Source organism: Gossypium raimondii, chromosome 12 (assembly GCF_025698545.1).
Source record: "Gossypium raimondii isolate GPD5lz chromosome 12, ASM2569854v1, whole genome shotgun sequence".
Taxonomy (NCBI): Eukaryota; Viridiplantae; Streptophyta; class Magnoliopsida; order Malvales; family Malvaceae; genus Gossypium; species Gossypium raimondii.
Genome location: NC_068576.1, coordinates 38,286,420 through 38,310,647, shown reverse-complemented (window position 1 = coordinate 38,310,647; position 24,228 = coordinate 38,286,420). Strand labels below are relative to the sequence as shown.

Genomic DNA, 24,228 nt, shown 5'->3' with positions numbered 1-24,228 from the left:
AGGACCGGTGGTGACTCCCATCTTTAATGTCAAAGTCGATCACCATTTTTTCTTCAAAATCAAAAAGTGGTTTCGACAATGTTATTATACCATTAGTAGCTTGAGTGGACCATTATAGACATATATTAATTATTATGTTTTATAATTAAGGTTAAAATAGTAAATGGAAAAAAAATAACATATAATTAAAGTAAATGAAAAACAAAATAGCCATGCATAGTTCATCCTTGGCTGAAACTTCAAAAGAAAAGAAGAAAGAAAAGAAAAGTTAGGTTCGACACTTTGGAAGTTCAAATTAGGTATGTGTTTTGCTCGATTTTTGATAATTTTTACGTTTTTGATATCGTTGCTTTGTATATTACCTAGCCCATGTGTTAATTTTTGGAGTTGATGATGATTTTGAAAATTGCCATTGTTGATAATGTGATGAAATTGTTGTTTGAAGATGAAAAATAAATCTTTGATGTTTGATTTTTATGTTTAATTAAGTGATTTTTGATACAAAAATCCAAATTAGGGATTTATTTGTGGAATTAGAAAATTTAGGGGCTTAAATGTGAAATAAATGAAAATTATGGGTTGCTATGGACTATAGGAAGATTCGGCTAAGGCGTAGTTTTGATGAATTTTGTGTATTTTGTGGTTTTTGGAAATAGAGACTAAATTGAATAAAATGTGAAAAGTTAGGGGCTAAAATGCAATTTGACCATTTATGAGCTTTTAAGTAGATTTGAATGAATATATGGTTAAATAAGTTAAATTTGTATTGAATTAGATCAAGAAAAGAAGAAATCGGATTTGGAACGAGGGAAATAAAAAGTGGTCGAGTAGTCGTTCCGTTTCGTTCGTTTTTGCCCAAGGTAAGTTCGTAAGTAAATAATTGAGTTTAAATTTAATGTACTTATTTTATACATTGTCGAATAGAAATATGTGTATGTATACTTCATTGCCGATTTGTATTTTTCATAGGAAGATTATTTACGAGTTTAATTTGATTGAACTACGTCATACCAAAGTCATACAAGCAACAAGAATGCTGAAATGTGATTTCGTGTAAGACCACGTCTGGGACGTTGGCATCGATTTGAGTTTTACGTGTAAGACCAAGTCTGGGACATTGGCATCGTATATAATTACGTGCAAAACCCTGACTAGGATAGTGGCATTGTTATTTAATTACGTATAAGACCCTGTCTGGGATAATGGCATCGTTATTTGATTACATGCAAGGCCACGTCTGGGACGTTGGCATTGTACGAACTTTTTGAGCCGTTCAACTATCTTTCTCGAATTTGAATGATATAAAAAGTAATTATATGACACAAAAATCGAGTGCGAGATTGAATTAATAAAATTCAAGTATGTTTGAGTTATACAAAGCTTGATAGTAAAGGTAAGCATTATATATAACATGAAAGATGAATGAACCACTTAAATATAAGTATATATGTATATGTACAATATTAGTAGGATTCGGTTTATTTGTATAATTTATGTGTATTTTGAAAAGTATTTGCTTACGACTTACTAAGTTATTTCAACTTACGGTGTGTTTGTTCATTCATTGTTTTATAGATTTTGGAAATTAATTACAAGCTCGGGGATCGTCAAGAATCATCATCACACTATCGACTGTTATTCGGTACTTTTGAAATTTTAAACTCTGAACATATGGCATGTATAGGTTAGATTAAATAGGTTTGGTTTTGAATTTGTGTATATATATAGCCATGCAAAAATGGCTTAAATATAATGTTGTGGTTTGTGCATATGTGGTTATGACTTATGCTTGAAAGGGTTAAGTTTTATGATTATGTAACGAGTACTAATGAGTATGATCAACAATCAGCCAATAAATTAGCTATTATGGAAATGCATTTCATATTATAACTTGTGTCGTTGATGGACATACCTTTGATTCGTGATGTATGTATCTATAATCTAAGTGATGGCTTTGATTTAGATTGTGAAATTGGCATTCGATGTGGCTTAATATTGACCTATTTTTGATGTCCAATTTTTTTAGTGAATTGACTTGGAAGTGGTAATTGATTTGTATGTATTTTCGGCTTCATAGGTATCTTGTATTGGAAGTATGATATGTGGTTGTTTGGTGGGTTATAGGATGACATGATTTGGCATGAATAATAACTATGAAGATAGAAATATGAGCATATTTTATGGTTATTTGGGTACAAATTTTGAAATGGTAATTAACATACATGTTTTAAGATGGTTTGAGTTTGATCATTGAGGGTATTTTTAATGGCCGAATATAGGTAATTAATTTGTTGTATTTATGTGTTTGGGGCATGATAATTATATGCAAATTGATGTACTAAAAATTTTGTGTATGTTTTAAAGATAAAAAATTGTTTAAAGTAGCTAAGGTATAATGCATATAGGTTGGTATTGAAGTTACTTAAGTTTTATATTGTATGCTTATTATGTGAAAAACTAAAACAAAGCAAAGGTGCAAATAAGCAAAAAAAAATTGCTATTATTTTATTTAATTAGTTAAGGAATTTAATTGGCCGTGATTTGGTATTTGAATTTTTTTAAATGGCTTTGTTATAGAGTGATATGTGTATATATATATGAAAATAATATGTTTGATACTTAATTAAAGATATGGATTGTTATTACTTAGTTTTCTTATGCACATATTTTTATTTAAACAATATGGCCATAAGTTTGTTAATAAAATAAATATATGCAATAGTTGCTATAACGTAAAAATATTAATTACGATAAATTTTTAATTGGTCCAGTGATCTATAGTTGTGAAAGTGATGTATATGATTGGGCTGTTATTTAATATTCAAGTTTTAAAATTAAAGATTGTTTGGAATTGTGTTTTGGTTGGTAATGCCTCGTAACCCTAGCTCGGCGACAAACACTGGTTAGAGGTGTTACAATCTTAGGGTAGTGCTTTAGATAGTCCGAAAGAAACAGCTCTATGCTAAGTTTAGCAAATGTGAATTCTGGTTGTGAGAGCTAACATTTCTGAGGCACGTGGTTTCTACTAAGGGGATCCGAGTTGATCCTAGAAAGATAGAGGTTGTGATTGATTGGAGACAACCTAAGAACGTTTCGGAGATCTGTAATTTTCTTGGTCTGGCGGGTTATTATCGACGGTTTGTTGAGGGGTTTTCACTGATTGCAGCTCCTCTGACTAAGCTTTTGCGCAAGAATGTTACTTTTTTCTGGACTAATGCACAACAATCGAGCTTTGAGAAGCTCAATTCTGTTCTGACTCAGGCTCCTATTCTGATATATCCTGAATCTAGTAAAGAGTTTGTGGTTTACAGTGATACGTCGCACATCGGTTTGGGATGTATACTGATGCAAGATGGTAAGGTTGTGGCTTATGCGTCCTATCAACTTAAGTCATACGAAGGGAATTATCCGACGCAAGATCTCGAGTTAGCTGCTGTGGTGTTTGCACTAGAGATTTGGAGGCAGCCTTAAGTACCTCCTTACTCAAAAGGAGTTGAATCTTAGGCAGCATCGATGGACTGAGCTACTCAAAGATTATGATTGCACGATAGAGTATCATCCCGGTAAAGCCAATGTGGTGTCTGATGCTCTTAGTCATAGAACGATGACTGATTTGAGGGCAATGTTAGCTCATCTCAGTTTGTTTGATGCTTGGGGTCTGTAAGCCGAGTTGCAAGTGAAGCTGACTTGGATTGGGCAGATTCGGGAAAATCAATTAGGTTATGAGTCTCTGGGACTACGGTTTTGTCAGGTTGAGAGTGGCAGTACTTCTAATTTTGGACTGAATCAGGATGGAATTCTGTGTTTCTGAGGTCGGGTTTATGTACCGAATGATTCTGATTTGAGATAGTTGATTCTGAGGAAAGCGCTTAGTATCCCCTATGTTATGCATCCCGATGGTAATAAGATGTATCAGGATCTCCGTGAACTGTACTGGTGGCCGAGTTTGAAACAAGAGGTAACGAATTTCATTGTTTGTTGCTTGACGTACCAGCAAGTTAAGGCTGAGTACCAGTTGCCTTCAAGTTTGCTCTAACCCGTTAAGATTCCCTTATGGAAATGGAAACTTGTGACAATAGACTTCGTTAGTGGGTTGCCTTTAACACCTACTAAGAAGGATTCTGTTTGGGTCATCGTGGACCGATTGACCAAGTCCGCCCATTTTATTCCAGTTCGGATGGACTACTCTCCGCAAAAGTTAGCGAAGCTCTACATCTCTGAAATTGTAAGATTGCATGGGGTACTAGTTTCGATAATATTTGATAGGGATCCTCGTTTCACTTCTCGGTTCTGGAAGAAACTTCACGAAGCTCTGGGTTCGAGATTGGACTTCAGTACTGTGTTCCATCCTTAAACAGCGGGTCAATCTAAGAGGGTGACTGAGATACTAAAAGATATGCTTCGGAGCTGTGTGATTGATTTTCGAGGTAGTTGGGAGGATTTTCTGCCGTTCGCTCAGTTCGCCTACAACAATAGTTGCCAGTCTAGCATTCGGATGGCACCTTACGAGGCTCTATATGGTCGTAAGTGTCGTACTCTGCTATTTTGGACTGAGTTGCGTGAGCGATGGGTTTTGGGTCCTGAGCTAGTTTTCAAGACTGAAGATAAGGTTAGATTGATTCGGGCTCATCTAAAGGCGGCCTCTGATAGACAGAAGTCCTCCGTAGAAGAAAGTTTTGTGGTTCGGTCATAAGGGAAAGTTAAACCCTAGGTTCATTAGGCCGTATCAGATTCAAAAACGTGTGGGACCGGATGCTTATCAGTTAGAGCTACCTCCAGGGTTGGATCGTATCCATAATGTGTTTCACGTCTCGATGTTGAAGTGGTATCGGTCTAAGGAAGCCATGTGGGAACCTGAGGACTTGATGTGTCAGCAGTATCCCCATCTATTCGGATTAGGTAAATTTTGAGGTTGAAATTTCTTTTAGGGGGTAGAGTTTTAATGCCCTAAATAATTTATTTCTGTTTCTGTAAATACTGACATAAAATGAGTATCTGCTTCAATGGCAAAGTGTGCTAGTTCTATGTGTGAGGTGTTGGGTTCAAGTCCTACTTTTGACAAATTCTGTTATTTTTTATTCTAGCCTTATTCTTGTAAACTTATATTAGAATAAGCCTGCTGGTTCGATTCCCTGTGGTGAGCGTGGATGATATTTTTGCTGCGATTATGAGATAAAGGTTCGGTTGAGGTAGAACTCTGAGGTAGTGGAGGTGGTTCTTAGGTAGGATTGTGGGGGATTTAGGTATTAGTGGGTGTTGGGATAATTTCATCAAATTATATCTTTTTTTTTAAATTTCTCTCTTTCCAAAAATTAATTGTGTTTTTGATGCTTGCTTCCTCTTCTTTTGTTCACTGTCAAAATTTTTTCCTTTCTCTTTCTTTTCCGATTCTGTCACAAATTTTTCGCGCAATTCATTGTGTCTCAGTTTCTGGTACTCATTCTTGGTTTGATAAGTGGTGCGTTTTGTTGTTTCGTGTTTAACCTTTAATTTTTGTAAAGCATTTGTGAAAATTCTGTTGAAATGACATAACGATGCATAGTTAAGAAATTTTACGTTTTTGTAGATATCGTGTAGGAAAAGGCCATGAAGGAGGAGGTTTTGCTCCGACGACTTGAACGGTATAAACAGTGGTTTATCTTCGGCAGTAAGTCGGTTGCATAGTTGGATTTTTTTGACGAATTTGTTAATAAAAGTACTAAATCGGTGTTGGGTATTCTATTTTTAAGTTTCAGAAGTCTCGAGATTATTTTTGCCTCAAAATCGCACCAAATGTGTACCCTAAACACGAAAAATTGAGGTTTGGCTAAAGCCGAAAATTAGGTCTGTCAACGGCACACAAGCATGTGGCCGGCTGTGTGGCTGGCCTGCGAGACAAAGCTGTATGATTGATGAAGGTGTGGCCGTGCGCTTGACACGACCGTGCGACAGTGTGAGCGTGGCTGTGCAGGTTTTCGCCAGGCCGTATGGGCCACAAGAGTAAGGCCATTCTGGGCGTGTGGGCCATACGGGCAAGCCACAGGGGCATGTGGGCCAGAATTCTGAAATTTCCCCTAGAGTCGCATAGATCGTTGCGATCGACTGTGGACCTACCGTTGGGTGAGTAATGGCTAACCAAACCCTATTACATGTGATCTAATACTCTGGTAGTCTGATTTGAGTACGAAACTGATATGTATGCCTGATTGTACTGTTAAGTTTGTATTTATCTGTATACGAGCATGTTAAAAATGTTTATTCCGTTATTTTTGCATTTGTATTCTGTATCTGTGTTTGGCGTGGGATTTGTATGTGTGGAGGATGTGATCTATAAGATGACCTTTTTGCTTATATTTTGGCAGCTTGACTGCATATTATCTGTTATGTATCGCATCGACACTATATGGTGTGTAGGGATAGGTGGGTGTTTTTAACCCCACATGGTGTGATGGGATGGACGAAGATGGTGTGTAGAAGATGGGGGTAGGAATCTATACATCTGATATGTTATCTGATATCTATTACTATTATGGATTTAGGTCTGAATTTGTATCTGACTATATATGGAATTCTATGTATGTTGCATGACTATTTCTGTTGGGTTACACACTAAGTTTACGAAAACTCACATCTATTTTTCTGTTCTGTTTGGGTAATCCATAGAATTAGGCAGGTCGGTGCGACGGAGGCTCAACGGTGACCACTCAACAGAGAACTGTTTTTATTTAGTAATGTTGGTTTTATTTTAAAATCTGGTTTTTCTTGAGAGTTTGTAATTTTTGGGACTCTCTGCACTATATGGTTTTAACTTTTAGATTTGGATTTTCTTTTGCTTTCTTTTCCGCAACGTTGACAGAAATACTTTACGCAAACAAGTGGTTTTAACAAATGGTTTTTGGAAACACGAGCTTGGTTTCGAATAAAACGATTTTCAAACTTAAATTCTTGATAACTTAAAATGATTTCAAATAATATTATAAACTCAAGTTTTTCCAGATATTAAGACTTTGATTGGTAAACTAATAAAACAATACGTTTTAACTTAAAAGATATAATTTAAAACCCTTCTTCGTACACACCCAGATTCGGCCATAACGTCTAAGCCAGGTTAGAGGTGTTACAAATACGATACTAATGATCTCATTGATTTTAAATAATTAATATTTACAAACTGACATGTCAGATTTATTGTCTTGAAACCATTATTTCCGACACCACTGAAAAACGGGCTGTTACACTACCCCATTATAGACGAATCAGATCTGATTCGATCCAATATTTTCAACAAAATATAATTTCGAAAGGAAAATTTTAAGAAAACTAGATGCATACCATATATAAATTTGATTAATATATTACTCATACGATGTAAATGTAACAACTCGAAAGTCAATAGTGTTGGAAACGACAGTTATAGAATCCCATTTCTAATGTTCAAGTCCATAAATGTTATTATTTAATGTTTATGACGTTAATATAAAGGTTAATTAAAGTTTAGTCCCTTAATTCTATCAATTGGATATTTAATTAATGTCTAAGACTAAATTCTAAAAGTGGTAAAAGTTAATCACTATGAATTTTTAAATAACCGAATGACCAATTGAACAATTGGACCATTGGTAATTGGCTAAGCGGTGGTGGATGTTGGTTGGAACCCACCAAATGTGTTAATCAGGCTTAATGTTACCTTAATTAAGTTTAATTAAATAAATTAAAATTAACTAAGTATATAAGCCAAATTAGTTTATCATATTTTATTTTTCTTCTCTTCTTCACCGTTTCTAACTAAAGAAAACATATAAGCCATGGATGTTAAAGCTTCAAACTTTCGACACTTGGTAAGTGTATTCAAATTTAGTACTTGGTAAGTGTATTCAAATTTAGTACGTTTCTTGTAATTTTTATGTTTTTTAGGTTGTAAGAGCTTGATTTAGCTAGCCCATATACCAATTTGCAAAAATTTTAAATTTCTAAAAGTTGCCATTGATGAATACTTGAATAATTTTGTACTATATTGTTAGATTTTAAGTTTAGAGATGAAAAAAGACTAGTTTGTAAATTTCAAAATTGATGTTAAATTTCTATAATTATAGATAACAAGGGGTTATATAAGGATGTGATTGAGATCGATTTCAAAATCGAAGCTCAAATTTGAAAGTTTTGATAATTTCAGTTTTGGGGATTAAATTGAATAAAATAAAAATGTTAAGGGAATTCAAAAGATAAAATTGAACTGATTTTTACTTAAAATAGGGTGTTATAAGATGTTTGGAATTGATAAATTGAATTGAATAGTTGTATAGGTCAGAATTGGAACAAATTATAATTAATCGAGGAAAAGACAAAATTGTTGAATAGTCTTTGATGTTCCAACTTGTTTGTTGATTTAACCGTAAGTTCATATGATATGGTTGTGCTTAAGTTGTTACATATTTTAATTATGAATTTGTGTATGTTTGATAGTAAATTAATTTTTTTGCGATTTGGTACAAAAGGTGAGATATGGGCTAAATTGTAATGAAACGATAAATTGAATATGGTGAATTGGAATTTGAAATTTATTAGTTGAATTGAATCAAATTGGTATGATTATATCTGATTATCGAGATAGAGGACTAAATAAATAGTATTGAAAATGGTGTAATTTGGTGAACTTATGGAATTAACTTTGAATTGGGATGAAATGGGATATGCTATGTGATGAATTGATGTTTCAAACTATGATTGAATTGATGAATTGCGAATGGAAATAATGTGTAACACCCCTAACCCTTATCCGTCACCAGAACAATGTTACGAAGCATTACCAAACTTTACGAATTAAATACAGGCATTTCGCAACATTTGTTACACATATTAAGAATCAATTATATAACACTCAAATTTTCCCTTAGATGGACCTTCGAGGCCTAATATTCACCTTAGAAGTGAATCGGGACTAAACCGGGTACTCGGGGAATTTTCTCCAAAATATCAAAAATTTAAACATTTCCATGGTCCAACCATGGTCTTATCTGTCAATTCATTCTTTGCCACGAAAGGATCGTACTCAATCTTGCGTTCTACCCGTTTTAAACATTCAATTCAATTTTCATACTTTTACAATAATCTTAATTTCAACAACAAAATATGAATAAATATATTATATCATTCCTAAATTAACAAATAATCATGAAAGTTTAACCATATGAACTTACCTGGGTTGGATTGTAAAATTGGTAATAGTTTAGAGACTACTGAGCTAATTTCCCTTTTTCTCGTTGATCTACGAGCTCTTGATCTAGAATGTAAAATTTTTATTTCATTTGCATATATTTCAATTTCATTCCACTTCACAATCTATACCCTTAAAATTTCAAAATTACACAATTACCCCCAACTTTTACAGTTTTTACAAATTTGTCCCTCACCAATTATCCCGTCAATTGAGCTATTTTTTCTCAATTGACAATTTATCTAATTATTCTAGGCTATCTTATAGACTTTGATACATAGAAATTTAATAGCAAACCCTAATTCTTTAGTTCTTCACAATTTAGTCCTAAAATCAATTTCATGTTAATTCATCATAAACATCCAACACTCATCCATGGTAATTTTCAAAATTACCCATAAAATCAAAAACTAATGAAATAGATAGTTGGACCTAGTTGTAAATGTCTTAAAAACACAAATTTCAAGAAAAGAGTAAGAATTAAACTCACATGTAGCAAAATAATAAAATCAGATTCTTAAGGGTTCTTCAATGGTGTTTTTGGCTGAGAATTACGAAAAAATGTCTAGATATTCAATTAAATCCTATTTTTAAATATTAAGTTTTATTTCATTTCCAATTTTACCCCTTGTTCACACTAATTTCATGATTTTTCTACACTCATGCCGTCCAACCTCCTATTTTACGCTTATTTACCCTTCAAGTCCTTCCTCATTTAACATTTAGGCTATTTTATCACTCTGGCAAGTTTTGCACCTTTTTCAATTTAGTCCTTTTTTATTAATTAACTATCAAAACATTAAAATTTTCTAACGAAACCTTAATACTAAATTAATGACACTCTGTAAATATTTATAAAAATATTTAAGGCTCGGTTTATGAAATTGAGGTCTCGATACCTCGTTTTTGGAACCACTTAACCTAATAAATTCTTTTAAAACACAAATCACTAATTTAAAAATCTTTCTAAAATCACACTTATCTCATAAATACTAAATAATAAAATTTTTGAACATACTCGCCAGATTTAGTGATCTCGAATCAGTGTTTCTAACACCACTAAAAATTGGGCTGTTACAACTCTCCCCCTTCAAGAAATTTCGTTCTCGAACTTTGTTACCTGAAAATAAATTTGGATACTGCGATCTCATCGAGTCTTCTGTTTCCCAAGTAGCCTCCTCCGAACCATGATGGTGCCATAATACTTTTACTATTGGAACTCATTTATTCTGTAATTTCTTAACCTCTCAAGCTAAAATCTTTACCGGTTCTTGAGAGTACGTCATATCCGATTGAAGCTCAATTTCACTGTGAGGAATTACGCGTGAAGGATCTGATCTATACCATCTCAGTATCGATACATGAAACATGTTATAAATTTTCTCAAGTTCTGAAGGCAAAGCTAACCGATAAGCCACAAGGCCAATTCTTTCAACAATCGCATACGGTCCGATAAATCTTGGGATCAGTTTCCCTTTTCTACCAAACCGCAATACTTTCTTCCACCGTGTGTAACACCTCTTACCCGAGACCGTAGCCGGAGTCGAGCACGAGACATTACTTAGCTTATCTTACTAATTCAGAGCATAAAAACTTAGTTTGAAAATTTATTTCACTATTTACAGCAAATTTGTCCACCTGCGCAACAGTCACTTATTTAATTATAACTCGAGTTACAAAACTCAAAATTTATATCCGTAAATTTTCCCTGAAACTAGACTCATATATCTTTTCACCATAAATTTTTCAGAATTTTTGGTTTATCCAATTAGTACAGTTTATTAGTTAAAGTCTCCCCTGTTTCAGTGACCGACCATCCTGACCTCTTGTCACTAAAATTCAATTATCTCTTTGTACAGACTTCATTTGGTGCTTCCACTTATTTCTCCTAAAAATAGACTCATTTAGGAATCTATACATATAAATTATAACTCATAATTCCTTCTGTGAAATTTTTAATGAATTTCTAAATTAAGAACAGGGGACCTCAAAATCATTTTGACCCTGTCTCACTAAAATTCAAATATCTAAAAATATACAACTCTTTTTCTTAATCTATTTCTTTCATGTGAAATAGACTCATTCAGATTTAATTTAGTATCTCACTCAGCTTCTAATTCAATTTCCACCATTTTTTGATGATTTTTCAAAGTTACCTCAATGCATATATCCAAAAACTGTTCCATTGCAAATTTTAAAAAAATTCAATATAACCCTTTATAATTATCTAACCTTCCTGCAAATTTAAATCACAACCAATTCCAGATTTCAACTACTTCATTTAAATACTAATGAAGTTCAACCAATCAACCATTTCAAACTAAAAACATGTATATATTTCGATATCTAACACAACCATAACATTCAAATTTATTTTGCATACTTAGTCATTCATACTAATACTTTTTACTTCAATTTCCTATACATGCCATATAAATCCAAAAAGTTGTTTAACAAAATCTACCGGAGTAAATCTGGATAGTGTGATCGTTGCTGTAGATTCGATCCTCCGAAATATATATATATATACGTCAATCTACAAGAAACAGTAAACACACACCAGTAAGCTTACAGAAATCTTAGTAAGTTCACAAGCTCAAAATAAAATATTACCAAAATTTCACTAACAACATTAACAAACAAATAAAAGTTCAACATTTCCTGCCAACCACAATCTCAAATAATATATATATCGAATCGAGCTCAATATCAGATGTCAACTTCTATTCCGACATTTAGCTTCAATTGCACTTACAAATACCTGTCAAATTAAGGATAGTCTTACGGAATTGAGTACATCATTTGCCCGGTGCCACAAATTGCTTGAATATTTCACATTGCTATAACTCAGTATGGTTTTCTTCACGGAAATACCATACCTACTTTTCACAACTCAGTATGGTTTTCTTCACTGAAACACCATACCTACTTTTCATAACTCAGTATGGTTTTCTTCACCGAAACACCATACCTACTTTTTACAACTCAGTATGGTTTTCTTCACCGAAACACCATACCTACTTTTCACACTTTGCCATGGATCCACCATGGACTTATCCAATCAATTAAATCGTTGGTTGCCAAACATGTGTACTCAATTCTGCGTATCCCTTAATTTGAACTAACAATCTCATCTTCTTCTTATTTTTACCATAATCATAATTCAGTAACAATATACGAGCTTATACAATATATCATTTCCACATTAACAATTAATCATAAAAATTCAGTCATATGAACTTACCTGGGCCGATTCGTAGAAGTTGTAAAAGTTCAGAAACTAGCTCGATACTTTCTCTTTACCGCGTTTATCTTCGGATTCCCGATCTATAATATAAATTTTTCCATTCATTAGCATCTAATTCAATACTAATTTACTTCACAATTTATGCCTATCAAATCAAGAAATTACACTTTTACCTCAAAATTTACAATTTTTACAATTTGGTCCCTACTCAATTAACTCTTCAATTGATCTAATTTTTCTCAATTAACACCTTATCTAACCATTTTAGACTACTAAACAGCCTTTGATATTCATAATTTCAGTACAAAACCCCAATTCCTAACTTTTTCACAATTAGGCCCTAAAAATCATTTTCTACTAAAATCATTTTAATAAGATCATAATATAATGAAATTAAGACTTAAAATCTATAATAATTCATCATAAAATTCCAGAACTTATTCATGGCAACTTACAAAATCACTCATAAATTCAAAAACTAATAAATTCAATAGTTGGACCTAGTTGTAAAAGTCACAAAACATGAAAATTTCAAAGAAAAAGCTAGAATTGAACTTACATGATGAAAAATATGAAAAACCAGCTTGAAAACCCTCTCCTATTACGTTTTGGCTGAAGAAAAATGATGATATCTCTAGATTTTTCACTTTTATCTTTGTTTTATATATTTAATTTGTAAAATTTCCAATTTTGCCCTTATTTCTCCTTACTTTCCTGCTGATTTTTCTTGCCCAACCGTCCAGCCCAATAAATTTTGGGCCTAATTGCCTTTTAAATCCTCCTCATTAGTCACTTAGGCTATTTAATCATAATTTAACAAATTTTACACTATTCTCAATTTAGTCCTTTTTAGTTAATTGACTAACCAAACATTAAAATTTTCTAACGAAACTTTTATACTAATTCAATGACATTCCATAAATATTTATAAAAATATTTATGGCTCGGTTTATGAACTCGATGTTTTGACACCGTAATTTAGACCCAATTTACCTATTAAATTCTTTTTAAATCACAAAATTCACTAATTCAAAAATTCTTCTAAATTCATACTTGACCCATAATTATTAATTTATTAAATTTTAAGACTCACTTGCCAGATTTAGTGATCTCGAATCACTGTTTCTGACACCACTGAAAATTAGGCTGTTACACCGTGAAACTTTTCAGAACAGTCGATCACCTACATCAAATTCTATTTCTCTTCTTTTTAAATCTGCATATGACTTCTGACGGTCAGAAGCAGCCTTTAAACTATCTCGGGTAACTCGAACTTTATCTTCAATTTCTCGGATTAAGTCGACTCCCACTAATTTGGATTCACACGATTCAGACCAATACAATGGAGTCTTACATTTTCTTCCATATAGAGCTTCAAATAGTGTCATTTTGAGACTGGATTGATAACTATTATTATATTCAAATTCAGCCTACGGTAAATACCTTTCCTAGTTACCTCCAAACTCAAGTATACAACATCTCAACATGTCTTCCAAAATCTGAATTACTCGTTCTGATTGCCGATCAGTATGAGGAAAAAATGTTGTGCTGAAATTTAATTTTGTACCCAGAGTTTCCTGAAATTTACTCTAAAATCTCGATGTAAACCTCAGATCTCGATCTGAAGTAATAGATATGGGAACCTTATGTAACCTCACAATCTCTAGTATATAAAATTCCGCTAATTTCTCAAGCAAAAAGTCTGTTCTGATCGGAATAAAATGTGTCGATTTAGTCAATCTATCAACAATCACCCAGATCGAATCTTTCTTTTTCGGAGTCACATGTAATCCGGATACAAAATCTATCGTGACATGCTCCCATTTCCACTCAGGAAGCATGACAGGTTGTAACAAACCTGTTGGTACTTGATGTTCTGGTTTCACTTGCTGACAAATCAAATACTTAGCTACGAACTCAAAAATTTATTGTTTCATACCCGGCCACCAATACATTTGTTTCAAATCACAATACATCTTTGTACTTCCCGGATGAATGGAATACATGCTACTACGAGCTTCAGAGAAAATGTCAGTTTTCAAGTCTGAATTATTCGGAACACAAATTCTATTGCGATATCGCAACATACCATTATCATCAATGCTATACTCTGAACTCAAATTGTCCTGTATCATCTGTCATTTCAACACCAATTTCGGATCTTCATCTTATAATTCACAAATTCGTTGAAGGAAAACAGGTTTTGATTTCAACTCTAATAATACAGAACCATCCTCATTAAGAGACAAATGAGCATTCATCGCTCGAAGTGCAAATAAAGACGACTTTCGACTAAGTGCATCTGCCACCACATTAGCTTTTCCAGGGTGGTAGTCAATAACTAAATCATAATCTTTCAGCAATTCTAACCACCATCTTTGTCTCAAATTAAACTCTTTATGAGTTATCAAGTATTTTAAACTTTTATGATCTGTGTACACATAACATTTCTCACCGTATAAATAGTGTCTCCAAATTTTCAAAGCAAATACTATTGCAGCCAACTCAAGATCATGTGTATGATAATTCTTCTCATGCGGTTTTAACTATCAAGAAGCATAAGCCACCACTTTTCCTGACTGCATCAATACACAACCCAAACCACTCATAGACGCATCACTGTATACAACATACGGTATACCCGATTCTGGCTGAGTCAAAACTGGAGCCTCTGTTAACATTTTCTTTAACTGATCAAAGCTCTTTTGACACTCATCAGACCACACAAATTCAATATTCTTCTGTAATAATCGGGTCATTGGTGAAGCAATCATAAAAAATTCTTGACAAAACATCGATAATAACCTGCTAGACTTAGAAAACTTCGCACTTCTGTAATATTCTTTGGAGTTTTCCAATTTACCACAGCAGAAACTTTACTCAGATCAACTCAAATCCCATCGGCTGATACAATGTGATCCAGAAATCCAACCTTGTGTAGCCAAAATTCACATTTGCTAAACTTTGCATACAACTACTTTTCTCTCAAATTCTGTAGCACAATTCTCAAGTGTTGCGCATGCTAAAAAATCTGTCTTGAAATAGATCAATATATCATCGATAAACACAACCACAAATCTATCCAAATAAGGTTGAAAAATCTGATTCATTAAATCCATGAAAGTAGTAGGAGCATTGGTCAAGCTGAATGGCATTACTAAAAACTCATAATGACCATATCGAGTTCTGAAAGTAGTCTTTGGCACATCACACTCTTTAACCTTTAACTGATATTACCCGGATCTGAGATCTATCTTTGAAAATACTGCAACACCTTTCAATTGATCAATTAAGACGTCAATACGGGGCAAGGGATATTTATTTTTAATCGTGACCTTGTTCAACTGTCTGTAATCTATGCATAATCTCAAATATCCGTATTTCTTTTTCACAAATAAAACAGGTGCACCCCAAAGAGACATACTCGGTCTGATGAACCCTTTGTCTAGCAATTCTTGCAATTATGTCTTTAATTCCTTTAACTCAGCTGGTGCCATTCTGTATGGTGTTATTGATATCGAAGTTGTTCCCCGAACCATATCAATCACAAACTCAACTTCATGATCAGGTGGTAAACTCGGCAATTCCTCGGGAAACACATCAGTAAACTTATTAACAACTGGTAACTGTTCTAGCTTCGATTCAGAATCCTGAATATCAAGAATGTAGGCTAAAAATGTCTTATTAACTTTTTGCATTAGTCTCTGAGCTGAAAAAGTTGAAATAATTCTAACAATTTCTTTTGGATTTGCAAACTCAACAATAATTATCTCTCCTGTCTGACATTTCAAATCAATCTGTTTTTCTCTATAACTTACTACAGCATCATGCCTCGTCAACCAATCCATACCCAAAATAACATCAAATTCTCGAAAAGGCAGTAACATCAAATCAGCAAGGAATTCACAGCCTTTTATTTTCAATGGACAGTCACGATACACTAAATTAACTATTACACTTTGGCCTAATGGATTAGTGACTTGAACATCATAATCAGTAGGTTCAATAGACAATTTCTTTTCTGATGCTAATGCAATGCAAACATAAGAATGTGTAGACCTAGGGTCAATCAATACATATACAGTAACATCAAAAAGATAGAATGTACCAGCAATTACGTCTGGAGCTCTAGCTTTTTCCCATTCTCGGATAACATAAGTACGTGCAAGTGCTTTAGTCTCTGACCAAGCCGCCTTATCTCTCATATTCGAACGAGTAGCCCTAGTAGCACTACTTTGACCTGAACGTTTACTTCTTTGGGAAGTGGCTAATTACTTTTCTTTTTGTTCTTCCTACTCTTTTTGCAGCTGAAGACAGTCTCAAATAAAATGGTCAGTGGCCCCGCATTTGTAACAAGCTCCTGCCTTGCCTTTACATTCACCGAAATGATTTTTCCCACAATATTTACGTTTGGGCTTAGGAACATTTTGCACACTACCCATACTAGCCGTAGGTTTAATAATCATCTCATAATCTTGTTGATTCGCCTTATTCTTATTTGATTGTTCAAGCATTAAAGTAGCTCGATTGAATTCCTCTCTAGGCTTTTTAGCCGGAAATGCTGAAAATGATTTGGAGGTGTTTCTCTTGTAAGATTCTTTATTCCTTTTGTCTCTCTGCATTTTTCAGTTATATACCTTTTTCATTTGTTTAGATCTGACAGAATGACAAATTCTCGTATTTCTGTACCCCCAATCATCATTCTAATTTCATCATTCAATCATTCCTCAAACTGAATACACATTTTTTCTTCGGTTGGTATAATTTCTCGAGCATATCTGCTAAGGTATACAAATTCCCTTTCATACTCGGCTACCGATCGATTAACTTGTCGCAAATCAAGAAATTTCCTCTTCTTTTTGTATAAATACCTATTGTCGACATATTTCTTTTTAAATTCACTCTAAAAGAATTCCCAAGTGATTTTCTCTTTCGGCACTACGGCCACTATAGTCATCCACCAATTATATGCTTCCTCTTTCAGTAAGGAAACAACACATCTCAAATAATCATATGGGGAATAAGCCATTTCTTCAAAAACTCTTACTGTACTCTGAAGCCAATATTCAGCTTTGATTGGATCATCATTTGACCTACCCCAAAATTCTTCAGCCCCAAAATTTTTGAATTTTCTATCGGAGTATGTTTACTTGATTCAGTTATCAGAGGAGGTAGAGGTGCAACCGGAGGCTCTACAGGTGGTACAGTAGGGGGAGAAGGTTGTTAAGCCTAATTTCTTTCTTGCATAAACTCACTAAACCATTTATTCATAAACCCAAAGAACATTACTCAGATGTCTGTACTCTACTGTTGTCCTTATCATGTTCAGCATGTTCAGATCTATCTGACATCTTTACAATCTATATGAAAAACAAGAGTTAGATCAGATCATACACATCACACTATCACAGATTTATATGGCATGTATTTCTAGACACTTTACACATTACTATCATTATGAGAATCAACTAAATAGATGCTCTGATACCAATAAATGTAACACCCTAACCCTTATCTGTCACCAGAATAAGATTACAGAGCATTACCGAACTTCACAAATTAAATACGGACATTTCACAACCTTTGTTACACATATTAAGAATCAATCATATAACACTCATATTGTCCCTTAGATGGACCCTAGAGGCCTAATATTCATGTTAGAAGTGAATCGAGACTAAATCAGGTACTCAGGGAATTTTTCCCAAAACCTTAAAAATTTTGTTAGTAGCAAAGGACACACGCCCGTGTGGCTCACACGGCCAGGAGACATGGCCATGTCTTAGGCCGTGTGGGCATTCGATATGAGGCACACGGTCGTGTCCCACCCCGTGCCCTTACCCGTGTAACTCTCTGACTTGGGTTACACGGCCAACCACATGCCCGTGTGCTGGGCCATGTGCAAGGTGTAGGGGTCACACGGCCAAGCCACACGCCTGTGTGCTAGGCTATGTGTAAAAAACCTTGGCATTCTATTTGAAATTTTAACGTACAGAGGACACACAGCCAGACCACACGCCCATACGTCAGGCCGTGTGTTACACATGGCTGAGACACACGCTCGTGTCTCTACTTGTGTGGACGAAAATAAGTCATTTTAAAGTCACTTTTCTCACCCATTTTGACATTAATCTGCACTCAACATTCACATACAATATATCCCAACCAAGCAATCAATACAAGCTAAAACGTGTTCTCAACATGACATAACATCACAAATGTTTCAATTACTTATACTTACCTATTTAACTCATTTCATTGATTTATCAAATTCTACTACTAATTACATACATACATACAAACATTTAAGTTTCACAACCACAATTCGAACTATTTCATTGTCGTGTGTAAAAAACCTTGGCATTCTGTTTGAAATTTTAAGATGCAGGGAACACACGACCATACCACACGTCCATGTGTCAGGCCATGTGTCACACACGGCTAAGACACACGCCTGTGACTTTGCTTGTGTAGACGAAAATATGTCATTTTAAAGCCACTTTTCTCACCCATTTTGACATTAATCTGCACTCAACATTCACATACACCAATATATCCCAACCAAGCAATCGATACAAGCTAAAACGTGTTCTCAACATGACATAACATCACAAGTATTTCAATTACTTATACTTACCTATTTAACTCATTTCATTGATTTATCAAATTCTACTACTAATTACATACATACAAACATTTAAGATTGACAACCACAATTCAAACTATTTCATTCCAAACCAACCCTATACATGCCATATAAACCAAAATTTACATTGCAAAAACTACCAGATTAAACTGGATAGTGTAGCTTGATGTGTTGATCCGATCTCCCGATTACATATTAATCTACAAAAACATTAAACAACACGAGTAAGCTTAATAAAGCTTAGTAAGTTCAATAGGTTAAACATTGATCTTACCGAACTTAATATAATAAATTAAATTGTAAATAAATCATACATTTTTCCCTGTCAAATACAATATAATTAATAAACACACTTCATTCAGATCAATATCAATAATAATCTATAAATCTTTCAATTCAATCACATAAGTCTCTTGCCATTTCTTATTGAATCGAAGAACGACTTACGGATATGAGTACATCGTTCTTTTTGTGCCGTAGTCCAACTATGGTCTTACACATGCATTGCCATGGCCCTTCCATGGTCTACATTTTTAGTGTCATAACCCATTTATGGTCTTATCATCAGAATGCCATAACCCAACTATGGTCTTACACATGTATCTATACTACCATGGTCCAACAATGGTCTTACGTTCAAAGTGCCATAACCCAGTTATGGTCTTTTCATTAAAATTCCATAGCCTAGCTATGGTCTTACATTTAAACATTTCCATGGTCCAACCATGGTCTTATCTGTCAATTCATTCTTTGCCACAGAACGATCATACTCAATAATACATTTTACTCGTTCTAAACATTTAATTCAATTTTCATACTTTTACAATAACCTTAATTTCAACAACAAAATATGAATAAATATATTATACCATTCCTAAATTAACAAATAATCATGAAATTTTAACCATATGAACTTACCTAGGTTGGATTATAAAATCGGTAATAGTTTAGAGACTACTCAGCTAATTTCCCTTTTTCTTGTTGATTTACGAGCTCTTGATCTAGAATGTAAAATTTTTCATTCATTAGCATATATTTAAATTTCATTCCACTTCACAATCTATACCCTTCAAATTTCAAAATTACACAATTACCCCAACTTTTACAGTTTTTAAAATTTAGTCCCTCACCAATTATCCCGTCAATTGAGATATTTTTTCTCAATTTACAATTTATCTAATTATTCTAGTCTATCTTACAACCTTTGATACATAGAAATTTAATAGCAAACCCCAATTCTTTAGTTCTTCACAATTTAGTCCTAAAATCAATTTCTATTGAACTCACTTGATAAAATCATCATATAACAAAATTAAAGCTTCAATTTCATGTTAATTCATCATAAACATCCTGCACTCATCCGTGGTAATTTTCAAAATTACCCATAAAATCAAAAACTAATGAAATATATAGTTGGACCTAGTTGTAAAAGTCTTAAAAACACAAAAATTTTAAGAAAAGAGTAAGAACTCACATGTGGAAAAATAAGAAAATCAGCTTCTTCAGGGTTCTTCAATGGTGTTTTTGGCTAAGAATTATGAAGAAATGGTTAGATATTCAACTAAATCTTATTTTTAACTATTAAGTTTTATTTCATTTCCAATTTTACCCATTGTTCACACTAATTTCATGATTTTTCTACACTCATGTTGTCCAACATCTTATTTTAGGCTTATTTACCCTTCATGTCCTTCCTCTTTTAACATTTAGGCTATTTTATCACTCTGGCAAGTTTTACACCTTTTTCAATTTAGTCCGTTTTAATTAATTAATTATCAAAATGTTGAAATTTTCTAACAAAACCTTAATACTAACTTAATGACACTCCGTAAATATTTATAAAAATATTTACAACTCAGTTTATAAAATTGAGGTCTCAATACCTCGTTTTCGGAACCACTTAACCTAATAAATTCTTTTAAAACACAAATCACTAATTTAAAAATCTTTCTAAAATCACACTTAACTCATAAATAATAAATAATAAAATTTTTGAACTCACTCATCGAATTTAGTGATCTCGAATCATTATTTTCGACACCACTGAAAATTGGGCTGTTACATGATTATTTGAATAAATTGTTACCCTATTAATTGTTCGGGCAAAGTCAGATATAGTTTGTATTCCATAAGATAGATAGAGTACGAGTTGCTTTGACTACGTGTCAATGAGTGCTAGACACAACTTTTACTTCGATTATACCAATGAGTGCTGGGTGCAAACTATTTACTTCGGATTTGTCCGATGAGGCACTAGTGCCAAATTGAATCTGTGTATCCGTTCGAGTCCAAGTCAAGTTAATAGGGATATAAAATGTAAATATGATAAATGATACTTGAATTGCGTTGATATTATGATTTGATTATATGAATACATATTTTGATATGCGAATATCGATAGCATGTGAAAGATCATGCGAACATATTATACGATCCTGGAAGGCCAAAATAGAAATGTGACAAATCAATGAATTCAATTAATGAAACGAAATAGTGATTGACATTAAATTGAAATTGGATGTATTGTTGATAAATAGATAGAATGATATGAATAAGATAGTGAATTTATTAAATGTTGATTGATTAAGTGAATTGGAATGTTATATGTTTGATTATTATATGATACAATTATATGTTGAGCTCACCTTGTTGATATATGGTTGTCATGTTTAGGCAAACTAGTGAAGCTGGTAGCTTATTGTATTAAATTGTAAATTGAGGTAAGTTGTTGTTTAATGCCTATGAACTTACTAAGCATTCGATATGTTTACCCTGTTATTTCTCCTTTCCCTTGTAGATTGCCAACTTGTGGAACATGTCAAGCGAATTTTCGAGAAGCTCACACTATCCCATTATTAATTCAGTAATTTTTCAAACATTCTAGAGTTCGATTATGTGGCATGTTCATAGGAGTTTATATATGTGTTAACTTGGGAATGATAGTTTTGATTTGAACCTTGGTTAATGCTTGATTTTAAGAGAGATAATGTTCATATATATATATGAGTGTGTATGTTTAGGTAATGTGTTAAGTTATATATATGGCTAAATTTGAGTGTGAAATGGAATGACAAAAATGATGATTGGAATTGCTAAAAGGCAAGATTGTATAAGTTAAGTTTGAATAGGTTGAATTGGTAGGTTTTGGTGCGAAATTGAGATATATTGGAATGGATGATTGTAATTGGTTAAATGCTATGTTTTGGCATGTATTTGGTATGTTTTTATGCAAGAAAATATGGTGCAAAATCCACCAAATGAAAAGTTTGAAAGGTTGTTATGAAATTGGTAAAAAATTTGTGTTTTGGCAAAAAACAGGGGAATTAGTGGACTACTTTCGGTACCACGATACCATCCTCTAGATATTGTGATTCCCATTTGTTGTATATTTGAAAACTTTGCAATTGGGTCCTCAAGTGGGAAGCTTGACTACTTTCGTTGATATCGCGATTCCAGACCTTGGACATCGCAATACCCACCTGATTTATTTTGAAGTTTTGATACTGCTTTCAGTTTCGCGATATCGTTCTTTAGATATAGCGATACCATCTTGATACATTTTAAAAATTTTTAGTTTAGTCCAAGTTTATTCCCGGGATGATAAAGAGCTTTTGTAAGCTTGATTAAGGCTCAGATTTAATTGTATATCATAATGTAAATGTGTTTTTGACATGATTGTATGTTTGAATAATATATTTATGGTGTATTTGACTATAGTTGCTCCAACAACGAATGTGACATCTTGTAACTCAGATCCGGCAATTGGGTCGGATGAGAGGTGTTACAGTAAAAGTATAAATGAAAAATTGATGTGACTGAATAGTTGAAGCCCCATACCTATCTAAAGTTTGCTCGAGAAATCCAAGATCAAGAACCAAAATCAATGCTGAGATCAAATCTTTCACCATCTTGAAAAAATAGAATTAAAACAAGTTAATCAAATCAATTATAATTAATCATGAATAAAAATTAAAATTAATCTAGACAAAAATATTTTTTAAAAAAAAAACTTATTGCAAATCCCAACATCTTGTGTTTAAGACTTCACGGTCAAAAGGTGAGAGAGTTGTTAAAGGTCTTTCCTCGTGCTTGTTTTGGTTTTCTTTTCTTCTCTGACGGTAATAGGATTTATAAATTTCTTGATTTAAAATATTGATAAACTTTGAACAGCTAAATGGTTAAAAGAACTTGGGTGAAATCAATAGGGCATAGGTTTGATTCCTTATGAGAACTTTATTTCTTGAAATACAAGGACAATTGATTTTATAGATTTCTTCACATACAATAATGATAATATTTGGACGGTTGAATCCTTAAGAAATGAGCCTTAAACTTCTAAGGCTTGGGTTTGATTCTGGTTGAGCTATGAATTTTGTTCCATAATTTTTTTTGGGATCTACAAGAAATGATTAAGAAGAAAAAAAAGTTTATTTTTAGGCTACAAGAAATAATTAAGAAGAAGAAAGTTTAGAAGAGAATCGTGTTGAAATGTGTTATGAAATAAAGGTAAAAGAGAGTAAGGAACAAAGAAATTGGGAAAGCAAAAGAATTACGATATTTTATTCATCAATAGGATGCTTACAATGCTTTTCTAAAGTCTATATTTATAGACATAAGAAGTATAAATGAAAGAAAACTCTACTTCTAATGATTATTAGTGTAACGTCCTGATTTATTTAACTTTGTTTTTGTGAAATTTGTTATAATTAAATATCTGCTTCAGTGGTTAAGCAATGTGGGTGTGTGTTTGAGGTCTTAGGTTCAAGTCCCACTTTTGGAAAATATGCTATTTTTTTATCCTAGCCTTTTCCTTGGCGGTTTGGCTTATATTTTATTTCTAGTCAATCATATTAGAATGAGCTTGTTGGTTTAGATGATAAGGTGCTAGCTTGCCTTAAGGTTTCATGTTCAAATCCTTGTGTGATCGTAGATGATAATTTTTGTTTCGGTTGTCTGATAGAGGTTCGATGGAGTTGAAATTTTGAGGTAGTTGGATGTGGATTGAGGTGTCGGATTTGGTGGGATTATGTTGGTTAGTCGGTAAGTGGGAAATTTAGTGATTTTTTTTATTTTTTAAAATTTTATTTTTAATTTTATTTTTCCCCCAAAATTTCTTCTCTTTTTGGCGTTTCCTCATCTTCC

The 24,228-nt window shown here is 33.2% G+C and overlaps 1 protein-coding gene across 1 annotated transcript; it reads left to right on the top strand.

Moving 5' to 3' along the window:
- The first annotated feature begins 3,907 nt into the window (after positions 1 to 3,907).
- On the top strand, positions 3,908 to 4,693 carry LOC128035500 (uncharacterized). The gene is made up of 2 exons (XM_052625256.1): positions 3,908 to 4,025; positions 4,359 to 4,693. The coding sequence occupies exons 1-2, from the start codon at positions 3,908 to 3,910 to the stop codon at positions 4,691 to 4,693; spliced, it is 453 nt and encodes a 150-aa protein (XP_052481216.1).
- The last annotated feature ends 19,535 nt before the right edge of the window (positions 4,694 to 24,228 follow it).